The sequence below is a fragment of the Diaporthe citri genome, assembly GCF_014595645.1.
Source record: "Diaporthe citri strain NFHF-8-4 chromosome Unknown scaffold_4, whole genome shotgun sequence".
Classification (NCBI taxonomy): domain Eukaryota; kingdom Fungi; phylum Ascomycota; class Sordariomycetes; order Diaporthales; family Diaporthaceae; genus Diaporthe; species Diaporthe citri.
Window position 1 is genome coordinate 16,281 of NW_025064849.1, and position 25,662 is coordinate 41,942.

At 54.4% G+C, this 25,662-nt stretch overlaps 9 protein-coding genes across 9 annotated transcripts; 5 read left to right on the forward strand and 4 right to left on the reverse strand.

The window, feature by feature from the left end:
• Positions 1-182: 182 nt before the first annotated feature.
• Positions 183-1,794, reverse strand: INS49_009195 (uncharacterized protein; the record flags this gene model as incomplete). Its single annotated transcript, XM_043169931.1, has 2 exons — positions 183-1,552; positions 1,617-1,794. 2 exons carry the CDS (start codon positions 1,792-1,794, stop codon positions 183-185), a joined length of 1,548 nt encoding a protein of 515 aa, XP_043024496.1.
• Positions 1,795-4,380: 2,586 nt separating this feature from the next.
• INS49_009196 (uncharacterized protein) lies at positions 4,381-6,618 on the forward strand (the record flags this gene model as incomplete). The annotated part of the gene is made up of 7 exons (XM_043169932.1): positions 4,381-4,603; positions 4,672-4,839; positions 4,903-5,008; positions 5,170-5,572; positions 5,725-6,135; positions 6,264-6,380; positions 6,583-6,618. The coding sequence occupies 7 exons, from the start codon at positions 4,381-4,383 to the stop codon at positions 6,616-6,618; spliced, it is 1,464 nt and encodes a 487-aa protein (XP_043024497.1).
• Positions 6,619-7,041: 423 nt separating this feature from the next.
• Positions 7,042-7,615, reverse strand: INS49_009197 (uncharacterized protein; the record flags this gene model as incomplete). Its single annotated transcript, XM_043169933.1, has 2 exons — positions 7,042-7,270; positions 7,368-7,615. The coding sequence occupies 2 exons, from the start codon at positions 7,613-7,615 to the stop codon at positions 7,042-7,044; spliced, it is 477 nt and encodes a 158-aa protein (XP_043024498.1).
• A 1,562-nt stretch (positions 7,616-9,177) lies between these two features.
• On the reverse strand, positions 9,178-9,795 carry INS49_009198 (uncharacterized protein; the record flags this gene model as incomplete). Its single annotated transcript, XM_043169934.1, has 1 exon — positions 9,178-9,795. One exon carries the CDS (start codon positions 9,793-9,795, stop codon positions 9,178-9,180), a length of 618 nt encoding a protein of 205 aa, XP_043024499.1.
• Positions 9,796-12,993: 3,198 nt separating this feature from the next.
• INS49_009199 (uncharacterized protein) lies at positions 12,994-14,637 on the forward strand (the record flags this gene model as incomplete). The annotated part of the gene is made up of 2 exons (XM_043169935.1): positions 12,994-13,081; positions 13,334-14,637. The coding sequence occupies 2 exons, from the start codon at positions 12,994-12,996 to the stop codon at positions 14,635-14,637; spliced, it is 1,392 nt and encodes a 463-aa protein (XP_043024500.1).
• Positions 14,638-15,547: 910 nt separating this feature from the next.
• Positions 15,548-16,663, reverse strand: INS49_009200 (uncharacterized protein; the record flags this gene model as incomplete). Its single annotated transcript, XM_043169936.1, has 5 exons — positions 15,548-15,554; positions 15,606-15,697; positions 15,751-15,966; positions 16,037-16,407; positions 16,492-16,663. The coding sequence occupies 5 exons, from the start codon at positions 16,661-16,663 to the stop codon at positions 15,548-15,550; spliced, it is 858 nt and encodes a 285-aa protein (XP_043024501.1).
• Positions 16,664-17,743: 1,080 nt separating this feature from the next.
• Positions 17,744-18,876, forward strand: INS49_009201 (uncharacterized protein; the record flags this gene model as incomplete). The annotated part of the gene is made up of 2 exons (XM_043169937.1): positions 17,744-18,099; positions 18,174-18,876. The coding sequence occupies 2 exons, from the start codon at positions 17,744-17,746 to the stop codon at positions 18,874-18,876; spliced, it is 1,059 nt and encodes a 352-aa protein (XP_043024502.1).
• Positions 18,877-19,337: 461 nt separating this feature from the next.
• Positions 19,338-22,686, forward strand: INS49_009202 (uncharacterized protein; the record flags this gene model as incomplete). Its single annotated transcript, XM_043169938.1, has 2 exons — positions 19,338-21,212; positions 21,277-22,686. The coding sequence occupies 2 exons, from the start codon at positions 19,338-19,340 to the stop codon at positions 22,684-22,686; spliced, it is 3,285 nt and encodes a 1,094-aa protein (XP_043024503.1).
• An 819-nt stretch (positions 22,687-23,505) lies between these two features.
• INS49_009203 (uncharacterized protein) lies at positions 23,506-25,227 on the forward strand (the record flags this gene model as incomplete). The annotated part of the gene is made up of 1 exon (XM_043169939.1): positions 23,506-25,227. The coding sequence occupies one exon, from the start codon at positions 23,506-23,508 to the stop codon at positions 25,225-25,227; it is 1,722 nt and encodes a 573-aa protein (XP_043024504.1).
• Between the last annotated feature and the right edge of the window lie 435 nt (positions 25,228-25,662).

Consider the following 25,662-nt stretch of genomic DNA (forward strand, 5'->3'; position numbering starts at 1 on the left):
GAAAGCAAACCTATCTATGAATAAACTATTTCCGATGAGGCATTATCACCTAGGTATTGATGGATGTTGATGTCTCACACTATTCTCTCTATCCAATGTCGAGGAGATCTCTCCCAATTGACTACTTGGCGCCGTATAGTGTTTGCTTCAGTTTCCAACTTCGGCGGCACTTCTAGTCAAATCTAAACACCTCTCATGAAACCTCTCTTTCTAACTGGTGGCTTTTGACCCTTTTCCTTTTCCAATTCTTTCTCGCCATCTTGGGTGCTAACCACGTACCGATCCTTGTTTTTCTCCGCTTGCCTCTTTTCGTGTTCTCCTTTCCACCTCATGAAATAGCAACAGAAGGGAAACAGAACAGTGTTGATAGCCGACCACGCGAACAGTACGCCTACGTTCAGGCCAATCCTGGAATGCAGGTCGAACAACAGTTGCCGGCTCGCTTCGACAAGATGGTGCAGCGGCCAGGCGTAGCCCCAGCCGTAGAACCCTGGCGCTAGATCGAGGCTGTAGAAGCTGGTAGATACGTTGGTGATCACCCAGAAGATCAACCACAACGCTGTCCACGGCTGGCCAATCAACATAGCCACGTTCTCGCAGGCCAGTCCCAAAGCACACATGCCGAGGTAGTTGACCAACCAGTAGACGACAAAAGTAGCCTTGCCATACGCTGTCGCTCCCTCCGGCGGAGGCGAATAGACGTGGCTAGCGGGCCCAGGCCAGAATGGAATCTGGAATGCAAGTGAGATGATGGAGTAGGCGAGGCTGATGAGGCAGTACGCTGCGATGGTGGCAAGCCATCGCCAGATGATGAGCTGCCAGAAGTGCAGCGGCGGGTGGCCCTGGGGCTGGATGTACTTCATGTGGATGGGGAGGAAGAAGCTAAAGGAGAAAAATGCCATAATTATGAGGTAGATGAGGCCGATACTAACAGCCGGGGTTGCGGTTGGTGGCTGGAAAGGCCGAAGGTCGTAGAGAAGGGGTGTTACACCGGGGTTGACTGCTGCGGCGGCCCTGGCCAGATTCTCTCGCGGGAGGCTTTCGTTGGACATGATCATTTGTCCCCACATGGGGCCAAACGTGGCGCCAAACTCTTCGGTGAACTTCTGCAAGTATGGCGATATATTGCTCTGCATCGTTGTCGAGTCGCGAGCGGTCTGGATGACAACCTGCACTGCCCCGCTGGTAGGGTCGTACGACGAGTTGCCAGTCTCGATGGCTTCCCACAGCAGGAAAGTGGCATTGGGGTTAATTACGACGGCGGCCCATGCGTCCCATCTGTACACGGCCTCGCGCACCTGGAGCGGATCGTTGCCATACTCGGAGGCGGGCACAGTGGTAAAGCCAAGTGATGGCGTGGGGGATTTGAAGAGCTGCTGGGTCAATTCCACAACGGCCGGTCCAACGACTGGCTCAACACCGTTGTAAGGGGTGACTGTTGCGTCGAAGTCAACGACGTGGACAACGATGGAACGCAGGTTTGCCTCGACCCGGAAGAGAACGCCCCAGTACAGCGAGAGGATGGCGAGGATGGCGACCAAAAGGATGAGCACTGGAAAGTATGTGTGAGATTCGTGACCAGCAGCTCGCGAATATCAAGGTTTCCGACGACTTACCGGTCCGGAACCAGAGCAGGATGACATGACGGCGGACCTTGCTCATATGGGGATGCCAAAACCCGACGGAATTGTGAGGCTGCTGTTCTTTGAGGCGACCGAGTCCATTCCCCTGGCCGTGCTCCTCGTCCGCACCTGTAGCCGAGTCTACACCATTCTTATGGTCTTGCGAATTCATGTCAATGATCTCGGGATGTGTCGTCCAATTGGTCGTCGATGCCTGTCGAGCGGCAAGTCTGTCGACCTGAGCCTCCTCTTACAGCAATGTCCAGGGCTGGATGGTCACAGTTTTGCTTCTCGGTGGGGGTGTTGTTGGGAGCGTTGGGAGGTTCATGGCATTGGAAAAAAACTCGTAGTCTACAATGGAATTACATGGAGAAATACCGTGCCATCTGAATCAGCGAAATCGTCATCCATTTTGGATCACTACGGCCACCGGTGGGCCCAGATACCACACTGGTCGAGCAGCTCGGGCGCCAAGAACCAAAAAGTCAGCGCCAGATGATGATGTCACCAGTGTAGACTACAGTATGCCCCCGTCAAGTCGTCTCAGCGCAAAGCCCGTTAGTCATCATTCGAGTCCAGGATCTTCTCGCAATCTTCTAAGGTGACAGTATATTTTGCAATGCGCACTAGCTTTTCGAACGATTTATGTCTGTTCTACAAACAGCCGCGGCCTGTCTGGTATCCTTAAGTAACGGGCGCTGGTGGGTCCGGCCGCGCAAGGGGCGAGACGAATTCGTAGTTACCGTAGTAGACCAATGCATATGTAGGTATGCCTGGATAAATAGTGTGAGATACGCACAAACCAAGCTGATCAACCTCTGTACCAATATTACCAGACAGAATGTCCTCCTATTTCCAGGTCCTACCGTGACTTCATTTTGTGAAGAATGGTAATATAAGCAAAGACACCATGGCGCCGGGATTGTTGTCTTGTTAGCCGTAGAGGGTACCAGGTCATCCTTTACACATGGTGGAACCTGAAAGACTTATAAATATGCCTTGAGATAGATGCTTTTTTCCGAAGCCAGCTAGCTCCCAAAATCAAATTGCTGCAATAGATTTTCTGGGGTCAAATCGGAGGGTTATCCACGCCCAGGCTCCGCGCACAAACTGACTGTATACAAGCGGTCCAAGGCTCTCTACCATCTTCCACCCCATTCTCTACGTAGTAACTCTAGGTCACCATTGAAATAAAAACACAAGTCTTTCTTGAAATCAATTATTAATGCGGCGCGGCGCGTTTAATCTAGTTAATTTGGTCCCTGCCGTATCAGGCTATAATGTCTCTGCAATCTCGTCCACGCCATTCTCGACTCCCTCCAAGACGTCTACTGTTATCTGGCTCATCTGCTCGTTTAGGCATGTGTTCTTTCCTGCCTATGGTGTTTTTGTTACCTTTCCCAATAGTCTATAAACATCCTGTGTATCATCGAAGTAGAGTTTGAGTCACGATGAGCAGATACGTGTCAGGCACTAACTATTGTGTCGACTCTGTTTCAAAAATCCACCTGCTGTATTAATTCTGCTTCCGGAGTCATACCAGTGAAATACCGCAAATCCCTGAGACTTGTTCACTCGGAACATACACCTCCAAATGTGCATAAACCACAGCCACTGTTTCCTACACTGTATATTGTGCGGAAAGGTGCCGTTAATCCACTCCTTCGATTCCTTCCCTTTGTGACGGAAAAGCACCCTTGACCTGCATAAGTACCTTCTGCTGACACAAGTTGCGAAGCTCGTTCTGGCCTCATCATCTCTCTTCTCAGCCTTTTCGGAGGGGGGGATGCTGCAGTCGGGCGGGAGCTCATCGTGAGTTGGAGGTGATGTTGATGACAGGTTCAGACGTCCGCGGGCATAGACACTCTCCATAACTTTAACACCCATGTCCGAGTAAAGACTCGCCAGCCGAACTCGCCGGGCATATTGTCTCATCGCCCAGACCTTTTGTGGCGCGCCTTGCATCCCGCGAGATGGCTTGCATTTCTTAGTCACGATCCAAAGGTCGGAAGCTCCCGAACCCGCGGCCCTCCCCTACCTAGCCAAGCTCAAGCTCTCATCGTCATGCCATAATATGCACATCTACTTTGAACTTAGATGCGCTTTCCTGCGGCCTTCTCTCCTTTACTCCCAAAGCCAAAATGTGATTTCGGCGGCAGCCAACTCCACCGGGATTTGACCTTGGTTTATTGGTTCTCTGTTAAACGTGAGATGCACCTGCATCCGGCGTCGGATCCATCTACGTCTGATCCTCACGTCCAAGTCCCATGCTGGTACGTCATCTGAATGGGGTCCCCGCATGACTAGTGGCCCTCTCGAGGCCCAGTCTCCATCCCCCCACGATCTTTCATTGGGGCGCATCAGAACCACAACCAAAATTCGGGGAGAGAGTATGTGCACAACGCCATGATATGGGCACGAGCTCTCCCGGCCTGCCACTCAGAAGTGTGCCCACAGAGACGGATCCCCACCTGGGTTCTGACCTTTCGTGCCCTCAGGAGTCCGATGAAGCGCCGGATTGTGGTCCAGCATTCGGGACGACCTGCAGCAATTATCCCTCAGCATGATCCACAGTTGTTTTCACTCTGAAATAGCCGGAGGAAGCCGGATCGAATAGATCTGCAGACTACATATGCGTACACTTGTCCGCGAACAGGTACCGTCGCTGCACAGTCATTTCACTGCCGACCCGGTCGTATCTCTATGTTCTGGGCCCTTGTGAAGCACACCTAACTAACAAACATCAAGACCGGGCACCATGGGCGAGTTGCAAAGACTCAAGGGCTTCAATGTGGCCAATCACCTTGAGAAGCGCAAGCTTCTCATCGCCATCAACAGCATAGCTGCACTTAGCATCTTCTTCTTTGGCTATGATCAAGGCATGATGGGAGGCGTAAACACCGCAAAAGACTACATCGAACTAATGGGGTTCGGCTACAAAGACAGTGGTGTTGTCGTGATAACAGACAGTCTACTTCAAGGTAACGTTTGAAGATCCTGAGCCCGGAATGAATGAAGACATATGTCCTCACAACAAATTTTGTCATAGGCGGCATTGTATCTGTTTACTACCTCGGCACACTATTCGGCTGTCTTCTTGGTGGCTGGGTCGGCGACAAGGTCGGCAGAATTACAACTATTGCCTTTGGCGCGCTGTGGGCTATCGTCGGTGCTGTTCTACAATGCTCATCGCAAAATCACGAATGGATGATATGCGGTAAGCTTCGATGGCCATCCCGTTCATACATTTATGCATACTGACAAGGCACATTAGCAAGAGCTGTGAATGGCATTGGTACGGGCATACTTAACGCGATTGTCCCCGTCTGGGCAACCGAGACGGCAGAGCACACGTCTCGCGGTCAGTTCATCGCGATCGAGTTCACGTAAGTTTTTGCAAAATGACAAGTCTTCTTCTATTCTCCTGGCGCAAAAGGGGTCGCACTACGCTCTTCGCGGTATCAAAACTAGAGTTCCCAGTCTCGGTCTCAAGGTTTCCCAGATCAAGTATTGTGGTTATTTGCTGTCCCTAACGAGAAACCTACAGCCTCAACATTTTTGGTGTTGTAGTAGCTTACTGGCTTGAATTTGGACTCTCCTTCGTGGACGGTGGCAACTCTTCCATCGCATGGCGCTTTCCCATCGCATTTCAGATCATCCCGCTGCTTGTCCTCCTCGGCGCAGTCTGGTTCTTCCCAGAGTCTCCTCGATGGCTCACCAAGGTCGGCCGCGACGGAGAAGCTCGCTTCATCCTGCGTCGCCTCCGTGGTACCGATGCCGCAGGGGAATCAAAGGCTCTTGCCGAATACCATGACATCCGCAACATTGTTGCCTTGGAAGCCAAAGAGTCGTCCAACAACTCATACCTCCACATGCTCTTCGGCATTGGTTCAGGGGAGCTGCATACCGGCAGGCGTGTGCAGCTTGTGATTTGGCTGCAGATTATCCAGGTATGTCAATTATCTCTGATCCCCTTCGTGCTGAAATCTATATGGTGCCGGGCTAACGCCGACTGCCACTGTGAAAGGAATGGGTTGGTATCGCAGGTGTTACAGTCTATGCGCCGACCATCTTTGGAATCGCGGGGTACGACTCTACAAAGAGCGCGTGGATCAGCGGCTTGAACAACATCTTCTACATGTTCGCAACGCTCATCTGCGTCTTCACCCTTGATCGTATCGGACGACGCTGGACCCTATATTGGGGTGCAGTCGGCCAAGGCATTGCTATGTTCCTGGCCGGTGGATTCTCTCGCCTTGGTCAGGATGCACGCAACGCGGGAGACTCGGGGCAAGCCGCTTCCTACGGGGCGGCGGCCGCATCGTTTGTCTTCATTTTCACGTCGGTTTTTGGTGCAACATGGCTCACGGTGCCGTGGCTGTATCCAGCAGAGATATTCCCATTGCAGGTCCGGGCCAAAGGCAATGCCTGGGGTGTATTTGGCTGGTCTATCGGTAACGGCTGGTTAACACTATTGTGCCCAGTCATGTTCGACGCCATCGGTGAAAAGACGGTAAGTCTTGGCTGGAGTTGCGTGTTTGCTACCGACGCCCCTCCCCCGAGTGCACACTCCAGACAAGTGGCGTCCGGTTCATCCAAAGAGAATACGTTTCCGGACTTTTCTGACCGACAACTCCACAGTTATATATCTTTGGAGCCTGCAACGTCGTCGCCATTCCAATCGTGTGGGCGCTTTATCCGGAGAGCAATCAAAGGACACTGGAAGAAATGGACCTGTTGTTTGCGGCACCCACACCTGTAAGTATCATCGGCACATTTTCTTCGCTTTCCTGGGTATCAAGAGTTATCCGAACACCTAGTTTCTGCACGCGAATAAGGTCTTGCTCCTCTCTATGGAGATGTAGCTTGCGGCACATGTTATGGGGAAATGTCTCCCGTTGTATCTCCAGTTATCTGTACAGCTTCTTTGGTGATTAATAGCTGACTGGGGATTCTACAGTGGGTCTGGGACGCCGAAAAGACATTCGAAGCTTAAGGAGGAGCGGCCAGAGCTCCTAGGAAATCGCACTCTCGACACTGACCAAGGAGTAATAACTACTTCCGCGGACAAAGAGGCCGGTCAGGTCGCTGCAAGCCAACATGTGTAAGGTGCTATATGAGGGGCTGGATGGAAATAATTGTATTCTTCATTCAGTAGGGCGGATGTTAGGTCAAGATACATACGAATTGATGTGTGCGTACGGGATATGAATTCACTGTCAGCCGGCGCCAGTCATCTTGATTCCTCTCATTCATTAGACCTGCCAAATGAGAGCAATAACACGGCCGATCCTAGTCGCTCATGAGCCAGAGGGGTAAAGGTTCAGGCGCTGGCAAGTGAAATGTGGCTACGAAAGTTGAGATGTGGACCAATTCCCCATGGAATCGGTGATTTCCTTTTGTTTTTTGGCCTCCAATATCACATTCCACTGCCCTGATACAACGCCCGTTCCGATGCATGCTTTGGATTAGTCCACAACACTTGACGGAAGTCCTCGAGCCATTCGAAGCCGTAGCCTGCCTCCAGAAATGACTCGGCCACTGACTGCCTGGATGGCTTCTTGCGCTGCCTCTGGGCTTTTGAAATCGACAAAGCAGTAATGGTGGTTTCCGCGCCTTGCCCTTGTGGACGGGTGAGGGGTGATCCGCTTGCTGATTGCGATACTTCAGAGTTCGCATGCCAGTCAGTCAATAACTCTAGTGTTTGTTTCGTCTGGCGGAACAGCAAGGAGAAGGTGCACAAACATGTTGAAGCCGTCGAGATAGCCCCTGATCTCCCGGTCGTTCTCCTCCTGGTTGATCATCTTGCCCAGCCCTCCGAGGTACACTCGAGCTGACATGTCTGCTTTTCTGACCGCGTCTATGTGATCGAGTGCCCCATAGGGTCCTTGCTCAATTCCTTCATCGCCAGGCCAACGCTCGGCTGGTTCGCTCGGCCGTGAACCCTTCCAGTCACCCCATCTTTGGAAGGTCGGCGTGAAATCGTCACTCATCTCGGCCGGTTGGACGCGTTTGGGCTGGCATGGTCCGACCTTGACCGGTCGGCCTTGAATTGAAGTGTCCGTCAGCGACTCCAGGGCTGTCTGTGCCCCATTGCGAGTCTTGAAGTCAATGAAACAATAGCCCGGGTTACGCTCAGTCACAGGATCGACGGAAATATGGATACTTTCGACTTCGTCGCCAAAACCTTCCATCACCAACATCTCCTCAATCTCGTCGGGTTTGATTCGATAGAGGAGATTGCCGAGATAGATGCGCCTCCCTTGTGCGATCGTGTCTCCCGACTCAGTGGAGGCTGGCTGGGTAACAACTTGCCTTGGCTGACCAGGCAGATGCCGTTGTCCCCGCTGATACGTCTTGGATTTTCCCTAGCCGTCGATGTTCCGCCAGACTCGAGAAGCATGCGCTGGGCCGGGATTCGGTGATGACTTTTCGTCTCTGCGGTCAGCGAGGGGCGCCCTTATCCGCCAATTGTTATTTTGCCGCCATTCGCTTGAGCTGGACATTGCGGAGAAATCCTCCTGTGCGTCAGGGGAGGGTGACTTCCAGACCGGGTAGAAATCCCACGCGCAAGGTGTGCATCACGACTGAAGCAAGCTCCAGTCAAGGTTGTAGGCACGAAGGACAAAGGGCAGGATGCAGACACCCTTCCCCAAATACAGAACTCGTGAACGGGGTGGTTTGTCTTCCCAAGAGATAAATAACCTCCTTCCAGAGCGGTAATTAATTAAGCGTAGCTGGGAGTGACCCGAGCTTGCGAGGGGCGCTCCCGGCTGCGGTTGAGTTTAGCACCGTAAATCTGCAAAATGTTTTTCGTGCGGGGATTGATCGGTTGATGTATCGCTTTGTACCTGTGGGGCAAGGGGGCCGTGCGCCCTTTGGCTCTCTGGCGCCCCATTCGCCCATTTGCAGCCCTCTGCCCTCTGGCGCCCTATTCGCCCATTTGCAGCCCTCTGCCCTTTGGCGCCCCATTCGCCTATTTGCCCTCTGCCCTCTCTATTCACTTTTAAATAGCCTTTCGCACAGCAGCAGGTTACTCCCCAGCTACGCTTATCCCTTAGTGCGGTTCCTCGGAGGCCCCCCTGGCTGGCAATATAATTACGACCCCCCCCCCCGGCTGGCAATCTAGAGGCTAGGCAAAATTGATACTATCCCCATAGTGTGCGAAGGGCCGTATAGTATTAAATTTGGGGAACCGCACCTGGCCTCTAGTATCATAAGCAGGGAGCCGCTGGCCTTTTCCCTAAGACCAAACTTCAATGGACAATGGGACTTAGACACTCAGCTAAGCCCATTCATTTTTTTGAGATTCAAAGGACTCATGGCTGACGAATGCAGGCCAATTACAGCACATGGCTTTGATCTCTTCATCATCATTGTGTTTTGGCCATAAACTAAAACAAAACTATCGAATTAATTGACTGCCTAATCCGCCTACAATGCTGGCAGCAGCGTGCCTCATGACCTGTGCCCGTCTCCGACATCCACCGTCTTGTCTCAAAACAAGGTTACGTTTCCGTGGGTTCCACATCTGTACTTCACTCTGCCGGAAAACTCAAGCCAACTGTCCTCGGACTGCGCCAGGAACTGCGAGGCTAGAGTGCACATCGGCGAAGAACCCCGCCGGATTCTTCTCGATGCTGGCTACTTTGAACCCAGTACCAGTATCCACTCCATTGGCGAGGAGCCCAGTCTTGAAAGGACCAGTGAGGCACCCGACACTGTTCCTAACATCTTTGTTGTCGACCAAAGGCTGTGGGTTGGGGAATGCAATCCTGGGCGGCCCAGAGGCACCACGGGCAGCTTCATGTAGATGGGTGGCGGTGGCTGCCGGAGACTGATACTCCCCACGGAATCCGTAAAGTGTGATATTGTAGCAAATTGTATCAGTCTGCGAGTTGATGCCAAAGTTGTATGTCCCAGAAGCGCCGGGCAGTCCGCCGGTCGGTGTTGTGCCGTTCACGACCTGATCCGGGGTAGCCTTGACAACCTGTGTTGAGCTGAACTGGAAGACTTGGTCTCCTCCACCGTCGAGGGGCTCAATTGTTATCCGCAGGGCGCTGCCGCCAGCACTGAGCAGGTCAGCGACGCTCGACCCTGCGCCGCGTGGTGTAGGTGCCGCGAGGGTGCCACAGGCGGCAGTGACAACTGCGATTAGGCTTGAAGTCTTCATTTTGGAAGATGGTTTCTCGCTTGAATGAAACTTTATAAATACTTGTTTATACTTTGCAGCGAGAAGGCTAACAGCAGTGGAATGAGGCATGGAGTAAAGCACTCAAGACTAGAAGCGAGACTGTGTTTATATACACGGTTCTCAGATGCATTCAATGCAGGCGGATCACTGCTTTCAGCGGACTGTGGAGTGGCTAGTTACTGTATCACATGGAAAGTCTTGTTGCCAGGACAAGTGCTTGATGCACCGGGAAATCACCTGCTGACTCTCTAGCTGATTTGCAAGCTTGCCTTGGGAGCACCATAAACGGCTTCAATTGTGTTGTGCAAGCTCAAAGAGGGGCGCAGTAGCTTTTCTCGGCGCACCGAATCATCTTGGATTTGACGCCTGAGCTCGGGCAGAGCTCATCCCGCCGTTCTATTTAACTTGGCGACCGGCCTCAGTCTAACCGGTTGCTAGCAACATTGTCAGCCCCACGTGCAGATCAGCTTGTTTGACATCATGGAATTAGCATTTTCACCACTGGACTGTGAATGCTTTGTCTAAGGCACGGCACAACAGTCTCGTATTTTTACTTTGTTTTCTTGTAGCGTCCGGCGATTGTGCTGGGCACGATACCAAAGGGGATTAACACGACTCGGCACAGCCTGAAAACGTCAACCACGGCTGAATATTCTCAATACGCTGGTGTGGCCCACACCATGAGAAGTTCTCCGTACCATATCCGATCACACCCTGAGCATGTACCGAGTTTGGGCTCAGTCGAGTCGCGCTGCTCATCTTCCACTTCCCCCCTCGCAAGCGTTGACTTAGGCTCGGTCGGCCGGTAGCAGGTGACTTGCTGGGCACCTAGACTCCAGATCCCTTGAAGGCATTGACCATGAACAGACCGACTAAGGCTTGTGCCAAGGGTCCAAACTCGGCAGATCGGTCATGACCATGTCTTGTGCCTATGAGGTGGTGTGAGAAATCACAACGCCGTACGCAAGTGTCACGCCAAACCGTCCTCGCACGAGGAATGATGTCTTGGGAGTGCCCCTTTCCTTAGAAATGGATATACCTTCACCGTTTGAGCAATGGCAGCGTCTCGTTTAAACATGCCTCGTGCAATCAGTGCGTCTCGGGAGTGAAGGCTTTGATGCTACTTAGGCATGAGAAATCCGAGCAGAGGCACTTCAATGAGCTATTATCCACTGTCCGCATCAAGGTGCTCATCCAGGCATTTCGTGGAACCATGCTGTGTTGGTCTCCACGCTCTGGCATGAGAAAAGTCGGCTCTACCTTAGTCTAAATCTGTTGTATGGTCCCTTTACGGTGTGGGCATAGCCTCATACCATTGGACTCCTGTGGCAAACCTCATGTCCAAATTTGCTAAGAACCACTCACGCAGCTGATGCTGGCTGCTCTGATAGTAGACACGATTTAATTAATTCTCACGCAGATTTACGACTACTAACTTTTCGTGCCTTTTCATTGCCCTCACATAGTTACGTTTATACTTGGAACAATTGATTGATCGGACTTTCTACTATTGTTAACCACTCCCCTCTGAAGAGCTGAATGAAGCAGCGCGACGGGTTCGTCCAGCCTAGTTTATATGTCTTCCTCGAATACAAGAGCCTCCCTTGCACACCGAGAACTTGTCAACATGAGAAAACTATACAAATGAAACCAGCACAAAATAGTGGCTCTAGGGGCTCACTTCCGGACTGAATGCAGTAGGCTCAAGCTGTAGCAATCCGCCGAGATTTACTAATCAGTGAATCGGGCGACATTACCAGCCAGAATAACTGAAAGCACTATAGACACTGGTTTCTGCCCAAGCACAAAAGGATTGTGGCATCTTAATGCTCAGCCTGGTTCAGCTCAAGGGCCAGGCGTCGAGAGTGAAGCATTGAATCAAACAATATTCTTATGCTCAGGGCCGGGAACAGCTACATGTCTCCAGACATCTTGTGAAGCGACTGGGACGAAATTGCATGCAGCAGGCCTGTCTGCAAACATCCCGTTTACGTCAAATTTGTCAGGGCCTAGAGGAGCTATATACGTTTCTGTAAACATCCTCAGCCCTGAGGCTGGAGCAGGTGATCTATTTTTGGTCAAATCAAAAAATCACCCTTGAGATCGACGTCACATCCAGTCTGTCTATCCAAGGCAAGTGGGTCCCGCGAGCGATCCCGTCACAGATGAAAGTGGGTCGCCCCAACTGCCCAGATGGTCTGTTTCCGCGAACGTCAATACGAGCCCATCCCTTCAATCTTGACACGGGCAGATACTTCCAGGCAGGAGGATGCAGGAACAGCAAATCCTCACGAGAGCCATAAGGAGGGCTCCAGCTACCTTTGCAACTATACATCCATCCCACCCACTGCTGGCGAAAGCATTACATGGAAGAGTCCGGGTATTCCGCGAGCTGACTGTTCAACTAGTGAGACAACGAATCACTGGCATTTCCTTTGTTTCAACATCTCGCGGGTTGAATCTACAATCAGAATGGATGGAAATCTTTCCAAGGGGGTTTGCGCATGGCTTTAAGTATTTACAACACTTGATCACGGCACACTGCTAAGTAGACAATCACTGCTTCGTATGCAGATGGCATTACGTCACCGGGGGACTCGATGCGCGCGGCCCGCGCATGAAATGCTTGTGTTCAGTCCACATTTCCAGGGGGAAAAGTGGTACATGGAGATTGAGACCAGCGCGCACGCAACCAACAACACATCAGCAACACTGACTAAGTCCAGTGTTTCCAAGTTCTGAGGAAGGATTGAAATGACAAGAGTGACAATCATCCAATCGCGGACGGCGTAGCTTTGGGGTTTTGTGACGGATCCTCACTGTCGCTGGAACAGCCGTGAAAACAGAGAGAGACCCAGTGTAAACCCACACGGGCATGACGGATCAAATCCTCATCGGTCCGAACAGCGCAAAGCACCGTCGATACCCACAAAAGAGGATTACGTGCCCATTATGCCTGTGTTCCAGCCTTAAAACCCGCAATCGCTTCGCTAGACGCCCTTCCAGCAGGACTTGGCTTTTCCTTGGCCTTGCTTCTTTTAAGCCCCTGCTTTAACCCATACCACCGCCCGGAACGCCTCGCCAAGATCCCACGACACGACCGCCGAGCAATATCGATCCGATGTGGTCTTGAGTCTGGTCACTCATTTCTGTCCACGGAAACACCATAAACTCATAATGCGATCAACCGCGTGGCCGCTCTGCATATTGAGTGTCTTCGCGCCTCTCGCTGCGGCTAGCGTCGACATTGACTGGTCATCAGATGGTACGTTGAGACTAAGGGAAAGTCTTAGTCGATTTCTTATTTTCTTTGGTCACGTATAGCGAAGATCACAACGGGATGTTCAAATCTATCTCGCTGTTCATCAGCCACCTTGACAGCATGCAGTTTTTCACGTGGACACATGACGCATTTCCACCACTCTACTTGCTTGGACTGGGCATCTCTGCATTGAGATTTCCGATTTTACCTCTCATTAGCTCATAATACTACTGCTTGCTGACACGACGAACACAGATTCGATAAAACAAGGGGCGGGGACCATCGCATGGGGGATGCTACAATGGTATACGGGCAATAATACCGGCGACGTGCCTGGCAATTTGCCGGACCCGTACTACTGGTGGGAAGCAGGAGCAATGTTCGGGACTCTTGTAGACTACTGGGCCTATACCGACGATGAAAGCTACGTCGACGAGACATACCAAGCCATCCAGCACCAAATTGGAGATGACGGCGACTTCATGCCCGAGAACCAGACCCTCACGGAGGGAAATGACGACCAGGGATTCTGGGCGATGGCTGCCATGACAGCAGCCGAGACAAATTTCAAGAACCCCAACTCGACCAAGGAGGGAGGAGTCGAGTGGCTGGCGTCCGTCCAGGCCGTCTTCAACGAGTACGTCTGGCGGTGGGAGCAATCGAACGACACCTGTGCCGGCGGTCTGCGGTGGCAGATCTTTACGTTCAACACCGGATACACCTACAAGAACACCATCTCCAATGGATGCTTCTTCAACATCGCCGCAAGGCTCGCCTTGTACACGGGAAATGAGTCTTATGCCGACTGGGCGACTACTGTGTACGACTGGATGGATGACGTGGGGTTTATCGACAAGGATTTCAACGTTTACGACGGCGCCGACAGCAAGGATGGGACGTGTTCAAACCCCGACAGGGCTCAGTGGACATACAATGCCGGAATCTTCATGCACGGGGCGGCAGCGATGTACAACCACACCGGCGGCGGTGAGCTCTGGGGAAACCGCGTCAACGGGCTCATCAAGCGGACATCGACATACTTCTTCAAGAACAACATCATCTCGGAACCACCTTGCGAGCCCCAAGATAGCTGCAGGACAGATAACTACTCGTTCAAAGGGTACGCGCTGAAGTGGATGGCCAAGACCGCTCAGCTGATGCCGTCCGTCCGCGATACCCTCAAGCCGATGCTCCTGGCCTCGGGGAAAGCTGCGGCAGCCAGCTGCACTGGGTCCGCTTCGGGAAGTGCGGGCGCCACGCTTGATGGTATTGCATGTGGGTTCAAGTGGACGGGGAGCACGAATGACGGGACCAGTGGGATAGGCCAGCAGATGAGTGCCTTACAGGCCGTGCTGTTCACGATAGATGGCCCCGCGCCGCTCAGTGCCAAGACTGGTGGAACATCAACCGGCGACTCGAGTGGCGGCAGCGACAAGACGGACAAGAGCATCGACCCCACGCCTCCCATCACGACAGGAGACCGTGCAGGAGCCGGGATATTGACGGTCATGGCACTGGCAGGCATGCTTGGCGGATGTGGGTGGATGATCATGGACTAGGTGCGCATTGAGGAGTGCCAGTCTTGCTTGTGTTATTATTCCCCAGAGGTAATTATGACCTTTACCTTTACGACTTTTTATTCGAGGACATGGTGTCTGGCGTTCAAGGGCACGCGTGCATTAGTCGGCCAGAGGCTCTACCACGGCCCGCCTGGTTTATTCTGAGATTACTTTGACAAATGCTTTATGTATTCTCGCATATCGCAACGAACAATAACCACATACCCATACGAGGCCATCTGCCGCCCAGTGACTGATTGTGTGTGATGTCGTCCAAGGTGTGTCCAGCCTGGATTGAACGGATTGCAGAGAGAATCAAATGTCACCGCGTTTGACGTATATTCAGCCACCCCAGTGAGAAGATACGCTCCATGTCCTAGTCGATTTGCATCGGAATCACGTTACACGTCTATCCTTGGGCGATGGTCTCTTGAATCTGCTGAACAGGCCCCTTGTTACGGTCGGCCGCGCCTACGTGTCGTTTTGCGTGACAATGAGCAGCAAGACGATGTTGCTGTCCGGTCGAGCGCCAATTCGAGAACTGGAGAATGATGATTGTATCCCTGGCTAGTTCCTGTCGCTACGAGGTACGCCACAGGTTATCGGTGTTTATGTCTCAGCGTGCCCGTCTACGGCTCAACTGTGGGTAGTCTGCTCGCCCTGGGGCCCACGGATAGGACGTATGGGATGGAAAGACTAGAAGCGGGATCCATCTTCAAGTGACCCCATGCACTATTGCCACGGTTGCAGATCGTGAAGGTGATACGGAGGGCAAACAGTGAGATTCACGGCTGTCAAAACATACATTTCTCAGGCTCCGGCAACCGAGGATGCCCAGGTGGGAAAAATGTCCTGAAAACCCTCATACGCCAAGAGGTGATGTCTCCCCTAGACGTCCATGACCGTAGCTCTAAAGTCTAATCTCGTGCTTAGTTTGCCTCGTTTCCTTGGGAAGTCACAGCAGATACTGGTCAAACCAGGCAACGGCTTGGTAGAAGGCCTGCTCCTTGGACCACTTCTCAATCTTGACCGAGAGGTCACCGCGAACGGCGAAACCGTGCTGCGTGCGAGTCTTAGCGACGTCGTGTATTTCATGGACGGGACAATACATACCGATACACCGCTGAACAGGTTGATCTGGTAAGGCTGTCCGACCTTCCGCAGGATCTCCTCGGACTGGTGACGCTTCTCTGTCGGGAAGATCTGGTCCGTCTCGGCGGCGGCGATGGAAAGTGGGCCGGTGATGGCAGCCAGCTCGTCCTCGTCGACAAAGGAGGGGTGAGCGAGGTAACCGACCTTGATGCCGTCCTTGTAGTGGCGGACAACGTACTAGAAACAGGATGGGGCCGTCAGCATGCACGAGACGGGGTGAGTGATGAGCAAACATGAGCCGGCTTACCTTGGCACCAAAGCAGTACCCTACGGCACCGATCTTGGTGAACCCCTGCTCCTTGAGGTACTTCAGACCCTCTTCCACGATGGAGTCGACAGCCTCCACGGTATGGGGGTTGTTGCCGTCGGTGCCCTCCGCCAACCACTTCATGATGTCTTGTGGCGGCGGGTTGGGGAATCGGTCGCCGTTAAAGACATCGATGATGATGGTGTGGTAGCCGTTGGCGGCGAACTGGTCCGCCATGAGCTGGGAGTTCTGCCAGATGCCGAAGATGTCCTGGATGTAGAGCAGGGCGACACCATCGTGCTTCTTGCCCTTGGGCTCGGCCACATAAGTCTCATACTGGCCGACCCTGATGGTTTTGCCGGTGGGCTCGCCTCTGTGGGATGGGAGATGGGATGGTCAGCCTGGATGTGCCTGTATGCAATGCACATGAACTTATAATTATAGCATTTGCGAACGTTCCGAGACATCCAATCCCTGCTTGGCATCGGAGCCGGGCTCGAAAGCTTGAATCTCACAGATCGGAGCTCGGGGCTTGGGGGCCACGGCCAGAGCCTCGGCAGCTGGGGAGCAACTCACTCGTGCTTGACACCAACTGTGCAGCACTGTCCTGGGGGGGTTGGAGGCCATGTTGCTTGATATGAAAGCTCTGAATCTTGTCCGATGGAAGGTGTCTAAGTCGGGGTACAGACGCTATTGAGCACTCTTCGTCCGGCAAAAGTTGTGAGGCGAGGGGACAAAAAGTTGAGCTATCTGATTTATAATTGAAGAGGGCAAGATCTGGCTGATCCGCCCGGTAGCCAAGCTGTCCCACGTCCCACTATAGCCCCACCCGACTTCTACCCGGGCTACACCCGGAACAATAGTGTAGTGTATTATATGGTCTTGCTGGCTGTCCCTGATGTAATAGCATGGAAAGTCGCCATGCAGTGAGCTCCCCCTAGCCGCTTCCCCTAGCCGACCTCCCCTAGCCGATTTCCCCTATCCCAACAGCGCGAACCCACTGCCGCCGCTTCTCGTTGATCTCGGGGCCGCCGTGACTGCCGCAGGCTAACCGTTGCGTCTAACGGCCAGCTGTGTTAGTGTAGTGTAGAGACTGACAGACTGTGAAAGCCCCGAGGGTCCTGCGAGAGTGTCGTAACCTGCTACCCACCCCCCTGCAGATCGGTAGTGTAGATCCCGAGTACCCGTGAAGATCGATACCGAGCTTCTCAAGCAGGGACCAAAACATTTGAGCCTCGCAGCAGCCTGGACAGCCGGACTAGAAGCAGTACTGTTGATGTTGTCCGGCTCGGGAATGAGGATTGTGCCGCGATGCAAGAAGCAATTGCCATGTGGTGAGTTGATCTGGTGGCCTCTCGAACTGTTGGCCATCTAATGCAGAGGACGCCGGGCCTCATTATGACGGGGCGATCATCAGCAATCTAGTTCTGGGCCGGCAGACCAAGGAGCACGTCATAGATACCGAGCTGTCAATTGCTCCAAGGGTCAAGTGAGGGGCAAGGGTGTGTTGCGATACGTGAGTTGAGTAAGCAACTGTTCATCAGGTTAGAGTATTGCAGGTTAGGCGTCCGGTCTGGTGAGAACGGTTGTCACTGGTGACGCGAGCACCTTACCACGAGCAATGCAATGTGGACAGGCGACGGAAACAACCATTGAACCAAGGCCAAGAGCAAGGCACATAGTTCTCGAGATCAGCAACCCGTAACCATGACACACGGCAGCAAGCCACCGTTCGAAGTCCCTTCTGGCGCAGTCGCCAAGGTCAGCATCATCGACTCGACTCTGCGATTCTCCAAGATCATGGCGAGTTACATGACAAAGCCGCCGATCGAAGGCTTCGACGAGTTGCCCACCTTCCCCACGTGGTCTTTCCTGGTCGAGAGCCCCAGTGGGCGGAAGGCGCTGTTTGACCTGGGGGCACATAAGGAGCTGGGCCGGTACGTCCCACGCGTTGAGAACCACATCAAAAGCATTGGCTGGCAGCTGGACGTCAAGGAGGACGTTGCAGACATCCTCCAGCGCCATGGAGTCGACCCCAATGAGATAGAAAGCATCGTCTGGAGGTGAGTCGCTGCTCGTGCGGACTGGATCGGTCTTGGAAGGATGATGGATTCAGCATCCTAACACGGCACCGCAGCCATAGTCACTTCGACCACACGGGGGATCCGACCACGTTCCCTGCCAGCACAGAGCTGGTGGTAGGCCCTGGGTTCACGGAGAAGTGGTGGCCGGGCTTCCCTACCAAGCCGGACGCCACGGTGAGGGAAGAGGACATGGCCGGGCGAAAGGTGCGAGAGATCGGCTTTGACGGCGAGCTGAAGGCTGGGCCGTTCCCGGCACACGACTTCTTTGGCGACGGCTCGTTCTATCTACTGGACACGCCTGGACACTGGACTGCGCATATAGCGGGGCTGGCGCGAACGTCGACGGACCCAGACACGTTCATCATGATGGGTGGTGATCTGATACACCACGGCGCAGAGCTGAGGCCGTCGCCATACACACCGATCCCAGACTCGCTGCCGCAGGGCATCTCAACAGCGCAGTCTGGGGCGTGGTTCCGCGATATGAAGGCGAGGCTAGGCAGGAAGGCGGACGAGGCGTTCGTCGAGCCGAGCCTGTATGAGGACGAGCACCTTGTGATGCAGACAATCCAGCGGGCGCAGGTGGCGGATGCGCAGGACAATGTGTGGTTTGTGTTCGCGCATGAGGCGAGCCTGTTTGGGGCGGTGGACCTGTTCCCTCAGCCGGCCAACGCGTGGAAGGAGAAGGGCTGGAAGGAGAAGGTCGAGTGGAGGTTCCTCGGGGACCTGGTCTCTGGCCGTGCTGTCGAGGGTTAAGACGGTATAAAGAACATTGGAGCACGTCTGCAGCAGTATGCAGACGTGGTCATTGCATGATGTGTAAACAAGGATGGTCTGCACATCTACTTGTAACAAACTCTACCTAAGCAGTTGTGCCTGGGTGAGCCCACAGAGTTGGGAGCTACGGCCAGTTGACATCCCTTGGCGCCTCCCAGGCTGCGAGCTGTGCGGCTCAGGGGACAGGGGAGGTAGCTCCTGCGCCTAACCGTGACTGCCGACGTCATGCCAGATTTTGAAAGGTCAATTGGACCCTACACTTGCATCTTGCACCTTGCACCCTGCACTGTACCATCTCAAACAAACATCGGCCAGACCACAACCAGCGCCCAGACTGGCCCGACAGCAAGATTCAATCGACCCCCAGCCGCAGAGATGAGGGACGGCCCAGTTTCCTACCGCACCTGAGAGAGAGAGAGAGAGAGACAGAGAGTCTCGCCATGGCGACTGTCGATGTGGACGTGCCTGGAGCAGCCCACGCCGACCGACGCAATGGCTTCCACGGCAGGGCTTCCGAGGTGGACGGCGCCGGATGGAGCAATGATGCTTCCGAGTTAAGAGACGCAGGCGCCTCAGACGGCGATCCGTCCAACACGACCGATAGGCAGAGGGCGGCGACGACAACATCAACAACGACAACGGCGACTCACCTCCCAGCACGACCTCCCTCCAACTCCCACTCCCACTCCCGCTCCCACTCCCGCTCCCACTCGCGCCCGTCCGATGTCGACTTCGACAGCTCCATGCCGCCTCCCACGCTGGTACTCGCGAACGGAAACACCCCTTTCCCCCGTGCCTTCACCGGCCTCCAGCCCGGCACCGACGGTGTGTCCTACGACGGCCTGGCTTCCTGCGCCGTCTCCGAGGCCGAGACCTCCGCCCCCCAGTCCGCCATCGATTCGTCAACCGATGCCTTGCCCTCGCTCGACGACACCCATGTCACCCCTAAGAAGGAGCCCAGGAGAAACTCGTCGATCGTGAACAAGACCAGGGAGCGCTCCGGCACAAAGTCCAGCGACCACAGCGGCGTCAGGCGTCTGTCCGCGTCCAAGATCCAGGAACTCGCTGCCTCCCCACAGTCCCTGCCCATCGCCACCATTCCTGACCAGCCTCTGTCTGCCGGCATCGTCGACGCCCACCGTCCGCCCATGTCTGCCCAGCTGTCCGCCAGCCCACAGCAGGTCTTTGACAAGGTCGAGACCCACAGGTCCCAGGCCTTTGGCGATGCCCCGTCGGGCAGGACACTGCACTCGGTCCGCCCAAGCCTCTCGACGAGGACCGTGTCCACCCCTCCCATCAACCGTACAAAGTCCGTCAGCCAGCCTCCCGCGCCTCCTTCTGCCTCCCGGCGCAACTCGTTTCAGCCCTCGCCACGGCCTGCGCCCCTGAATATCGAGACAGGCAGTCATAACTTTGGCCCTGCCCTCGCAAGGAACCCCTATCCCGACGCACAAAGCCGGCCTGAACATCGAGACCATCGTGACCACAGGGAGCCGCGGCCACCGTCCCCTATACCGCCATCCATACCCCTCCCACCGCTGTCGGCGCCCACTCTCCTCCAACTGGAGCTTGCCGCCCAGCGGCCCAGCCCGCTCTACATACACCAGTCCTACGCCAGCGACCTGCCCTACGAGTCCAGCGCCGTCAAGTTCGAGCGGCTGAAAAACTTCTTGTTCCTGCCCTTGTTTCTTGAGAAGACACTGATGTTTGGCGCTCTGGCCTGTCTGGACGCGTGGCTGTGGACATTCACAATCCTGCCAATGCGCTTCTGCATTGCATTTGGCGTCTTGTTCAGATGGTGGGCGTACATCGCAGGAAAGGAGGCGCGGTGGCTCATTGGTTTCGTCTGGGAAGGAATGGGCCGTCTGTGGGAGCGGGGGCGCAGAGGCCGTGGCCTAACGCGCAGGCCAAGCTTCGATGGCTCACGTAGTACTGATGGTGAATCTCGAAGCCGAAGCAGGGCCAGGGACTCCCTCCACGAAGGCAACGCGAATGGCATATCGACCGCTCATGACAGGTCCCAAGGAGATCTGCCTCAGCGGGGACCATCCACACGGACGAGGAAAGGCACAAATGGAACATCCAGAATGCCTCCCCTGCGAATGCACTCCCGATCACACAACGGGCCGTTCCGCCATAGGCGGACAAAGTCCACGCCGTCGAACCTGACCTCCTTTCACAAGGCCGACCTGCTCCAGGGGCTGGTCATAATCTGTAGCTCTGTCGCCCTCATGAACCTGGATGCCAGCCGCATGTATCATTTCATCCGAGCACAATCAGCCGTAAAGCTGTATGTCATTTATAACCTTGTTGAGGTGAGTCCCGACCTTCCCCCGGTTGCAGTCCAAAAAGGTGCCGGTTATGCTGAAGTAGGCCCAGGTTGGTGACCGCCTGCTGTCCGCCCTCGGCCAGGACATATTTGAGTGCCTGTTCAGCTCAGAAACGCTTTCGCGCAACAGCTCGGGCCGTTCGAAAGTCATGCTTCCCTTCGGCATGTTCCTGCTTTCTCTCGTCTACAATTGCGCCCACGCCATCACCCTCTTCTACCAGGTCATTGCTCTGAACGTGGCCGTCAACTCGTACTCCAATGCTCTCCTAACATTGTTGATGTCCAACCAGTTCGTTGAGATCAAAGGCAGCGTCTTCAAGCGCTTCGAGAAGGAGAACACATTTCAGCTTACCTGCGCAGATGTCGTGGAACGCTTCCAGCTGTGGCTCGTGTTGCTCATCATCGGGATGCGCAATGTGGTCGAGGTTGGCGGGCTAAGTGTGCCCGGCGCCGGCATTGAGCTCGGAGACGAAGGCATGGCCGCTGCCAAGGGGCCGTTGCACAACCCGTCCATCCTCCCCATGAGCTTCACCATCCTGCCGTCATGGCTCTGGTCGGGCGAGGTCTTGTCGCCCTTTCTGATTGTCATTGGCAGCGAGATGTTTGTCGACTGGATCAAGCACGCGTACATAAACAAGTTCAACAACATCAAGCCCAACTTTTACAGCAGGATCCTTGACATCCTCTGCAAGGACTACTACACAAATGTTAGTACCAAGGCGTCCCCCTCAGGCTCCCCATCTAATGACTCGCAGGCCTTTGTCGCCCCTTCTCTCACCCGCCGTCTTGGTCTCCCCCTGCTCCCTCTGTCGACGCTCTTCATCCGCGCGTCCTTCCAAACCTACCACATGTTCCTCGCCACACACCTCCCTGCACCCATACCGCCCTCAACTCAGACTTCATTATCGGTGGACTCCTCCACGCCATCATCGCCTGCGGTGACAGCCGCCCTTGACAGGCTCGAGCACTTCATCCGCAACGCCCTCGGCCGGTCTGTGTACGGGCTTGATGATGAATTCCTCGCCAACGGCACTGCCGTGAACGGCACCTCCATGTTCTCGTGGCTCTCGTGGTCTACCGATGACGCCATTGCCTTGGTGACCAAGGTACTAGTTTTCTTCATTGCATTTCTGTTCCTCCTGATCCTCAAGCTCCTCCTCGGCATGCTGCTTCTCAGGTACAGCCGTGACAGATACGCCAGGATGAAACTCAAAGAGCACGCCGTAGCGACTGGGAAAATGGACAAGGAGACGTTCGACACGAAGGGGACTAAGAGGTTCGGCGGCTTTGGTGCCGTCGAGATCGGAGATGACAGGAGGAGGTGGATCTATGGTGATGACCCAGACGGTATGAAGCGTGCCAGGGACAGAGAGAGGAAGACGGAGCAGAGCATAGGGAAAGAGGAGAAAGATTTGAGTGGTGTGATGAGGTACGAGATGGTTGCTAAAAGGATTTGGTAGCCGCTCCTTGATTGCTAGCATCCAAACCAATACTGCAGATACATGCTGGCTGTATTTCCCGTGCAGACTCTCTCCTGTCCAACTTTCGATTTCCCGTTCCCGTGAATGAGCGCTTCAAGCCGCCCCTCAGATGGTATACATGTATCCGGGACGCCGGCGTCGGCGTGGAGTCCACGTTGGACTTCCTGCACGAGTGCGTGTCGCCTGCCGGTTAATTTGTCCCATAATGGCCGCTACGTACAGGCATAAGGTTTAGCAGAAATTACAAGATAAGCTCAGTCGATTTGTACTATGTTGACAGATGACAACACAGACAAGGGTTACAGGACAATCCATGAATGGGGGTATGCAAGTGCTATCGCGAGCCCGACACAAGAGTCCGGGATTGCGAGCATGGTGGGGGGGGGTGGCAGAGGGAAGGGGGATACTGTGTAGGTGATGAGTGATGGGACGTCGGGAAGACTCGGTAAAAGAGGTACTGTAGCAGACAGGCCTGACTTTATCGAGGGTTGACTTTGATGAGCAGGTCCGTGGCACGATGAAATCTAGAGTTAGATGAAATTTCAGGTTAAATATCATACCATTTTACAAGCAAAAGCTAACAGTTCTCACGCTCCACGTGAGAGGAAGGAGCTATGTTATGACGTTGGATATGCGCTGCGCGACCCTTACGTAAGCGGCGCGAGCTCGCGACGAGGCAGGCAGGGGTCCAATAGCTCCTGGAATTTCCAACGGCCCCCAGGACAACCAGCATTGCATCGACGTCCACAGACACACACTACGGCGGCCGTCCGCAGGCTTGGTCGACAGTTTGCTACGATGCTCAAGTCAACCTACAAACCCTCGGCGACCTCGCCCCAACCGTTGCTCCCAGGATGGACCGAACACAAGGCGCCGACCGGCCACACCTACTACTACAATGCCGCCACCAAGACATCGACCTACACCCGCCCGAGCGCGCCACCGCCTGCGCCCGCGCCCATGGACCCCTCTGCGAGCTTCATGCAGCACAGCGCTGTCCCGAACGTGAACCTCTCCGACCCGCGCGTCGCCAACGCTTTCATGTCACAGTACAACCAGCCGCCAGCCGTACAGAACCATCGCGGCGGCCATGGAGGACGAGGCGGGAGGGGAGGTGCACACGGGGACAGACCGCGACCCCAACCGACCGACAAGCCAAGGTCCAAGGTTGCCATCCCCGGCTGCGAGCCGTGGATCCTGGTCTACACAAAGTGCCAACGACGCTTTGCCTATAACCCTGTCAAGAACGCGAGCTACTGGCGCATCCCGGAGAAGCTGATGCCGGCAATACTTGAACTGGACAGGGCGAGGATACGAGACAAGGCAGGTTTCGGGGAGAAGAAAGAGCAAGAAGACGGCAATTCGGACAGCCCTCGAAACAACACAGCTCCAAATGGCGACGGTACCGAGGATGGTCAGGCCGCTGTGGAAGAAACCGCCCAAGATCCCCAGCATGATTATGACAGCTCCGAGTACGAGGAGGTCGAGGTCACGGACGATGAGGCAGAAGACGGCGAGGGCGACGATGGGCATGCCACAAAACGCCAGAGGATCGGAGAGACCTCGGAAGACGACGACCGACCGGCGGAATTCAGCGAGGCAGACATTGCAGCTCAGCTGCAGGCCATGGGCGAAGAGTATGGACTCGACCCGGGCGAATACGACGACGGCCACATGGATGAATGGCCCGAAGGCGCAGCCGGCATCGAGTTATCTGAGGAGGACGCCAAGGGCTTGTTCAAAGACCTTCTCAACGACTACGGAATCAACCCGTACAGCCCTTGGGAGAAGCTCATCGAGGAGGGCAAGGTCTTCGATGACAATCGATACACGGTCCTCAGCACCACCAAGGCTAGGAGAGAAGTATGGGAGGAATGGTCACGAGAGAAGATCAAGGAGCTTCAGGAGCAGAGGGCAAAACAAGAGAAGAAGGACCCGCGGATACCGTACCTCGCGTTGCTGCACGACAAGGCAACACCGAAGCTGTACTGGCCCGAGTTCAAAAGAAAACACAAAAAGGAGCCATCAATGAAGGACTCGTCCCTGCCAGATAAGGACAGAGAGAAGCTCTACAGGGAACACATCAATCGGCTCAAGCTCCCACAAGCCACCCTGAAGACCGACCTGGCCAACCTCCTCAAATCCATACCTATATCACAACTCAACAACAAGACCCTGCTTACCCATCTCCCTCCACAAATCATCACCGACATCCGCTACATCTCGCTGGATGCCAAGACCCGCGACTCTCTAGTCGATGCCTTCATCCAGACCTTACCCCCGCCTCCTGAAAACGGAGACGCAGCAGGTGATTCTGAAGCAGCACAGAAGGTGCTGGACATGCGCAAAAAGAGGGAGAAAGCGCTTCAGGACCGGGAGAAGGCCGTCGAGGAGGAGAAGCGTAGGCAGGAGAAGAATCTGAGGCACAGCAAAGCCTTGCTCAGGGATGGAGAGCGGGAGCTGCAGGCGGCAATGGAGGTTGGGAATAGGGGGCTGCACAGTCAGCTTGACCGAAATTAGGTCATGAGATTGAGATGCAAAATCGAATCCAATGTGCCTCGTCTTTCCGTATTTTCCAGGCGTGATCGGCAGCTTGCGGACTCGAATCCTAGTCAAATCGCTCAAACGTGAGCCTAGGCTCTACATTGCGTAAAGCACATCATGTTGTTGATATGAAGTCTTTAGGAAAGAACATTAAACATCATCTCTATTCCGCAGTGGATAGTCTGCCAGCATTTGAGGAATGCCTCTCATCCAACCACTCGATCATATTCGCAATCTCTACTCCTAATTCAGCCCAGTCCCGTACTTTTTGAAGCACTGAGTTCTCAGCTCAGCCCTTGGGAATATTAATGGACTGGGTACATTGGACGCAGAGCAAATGTACTCATACAAGTCCGGAGGCGCATTTCTGCGTAGACTTGAAAGCGTCTCGACTCTTAACTACGTGCTCGC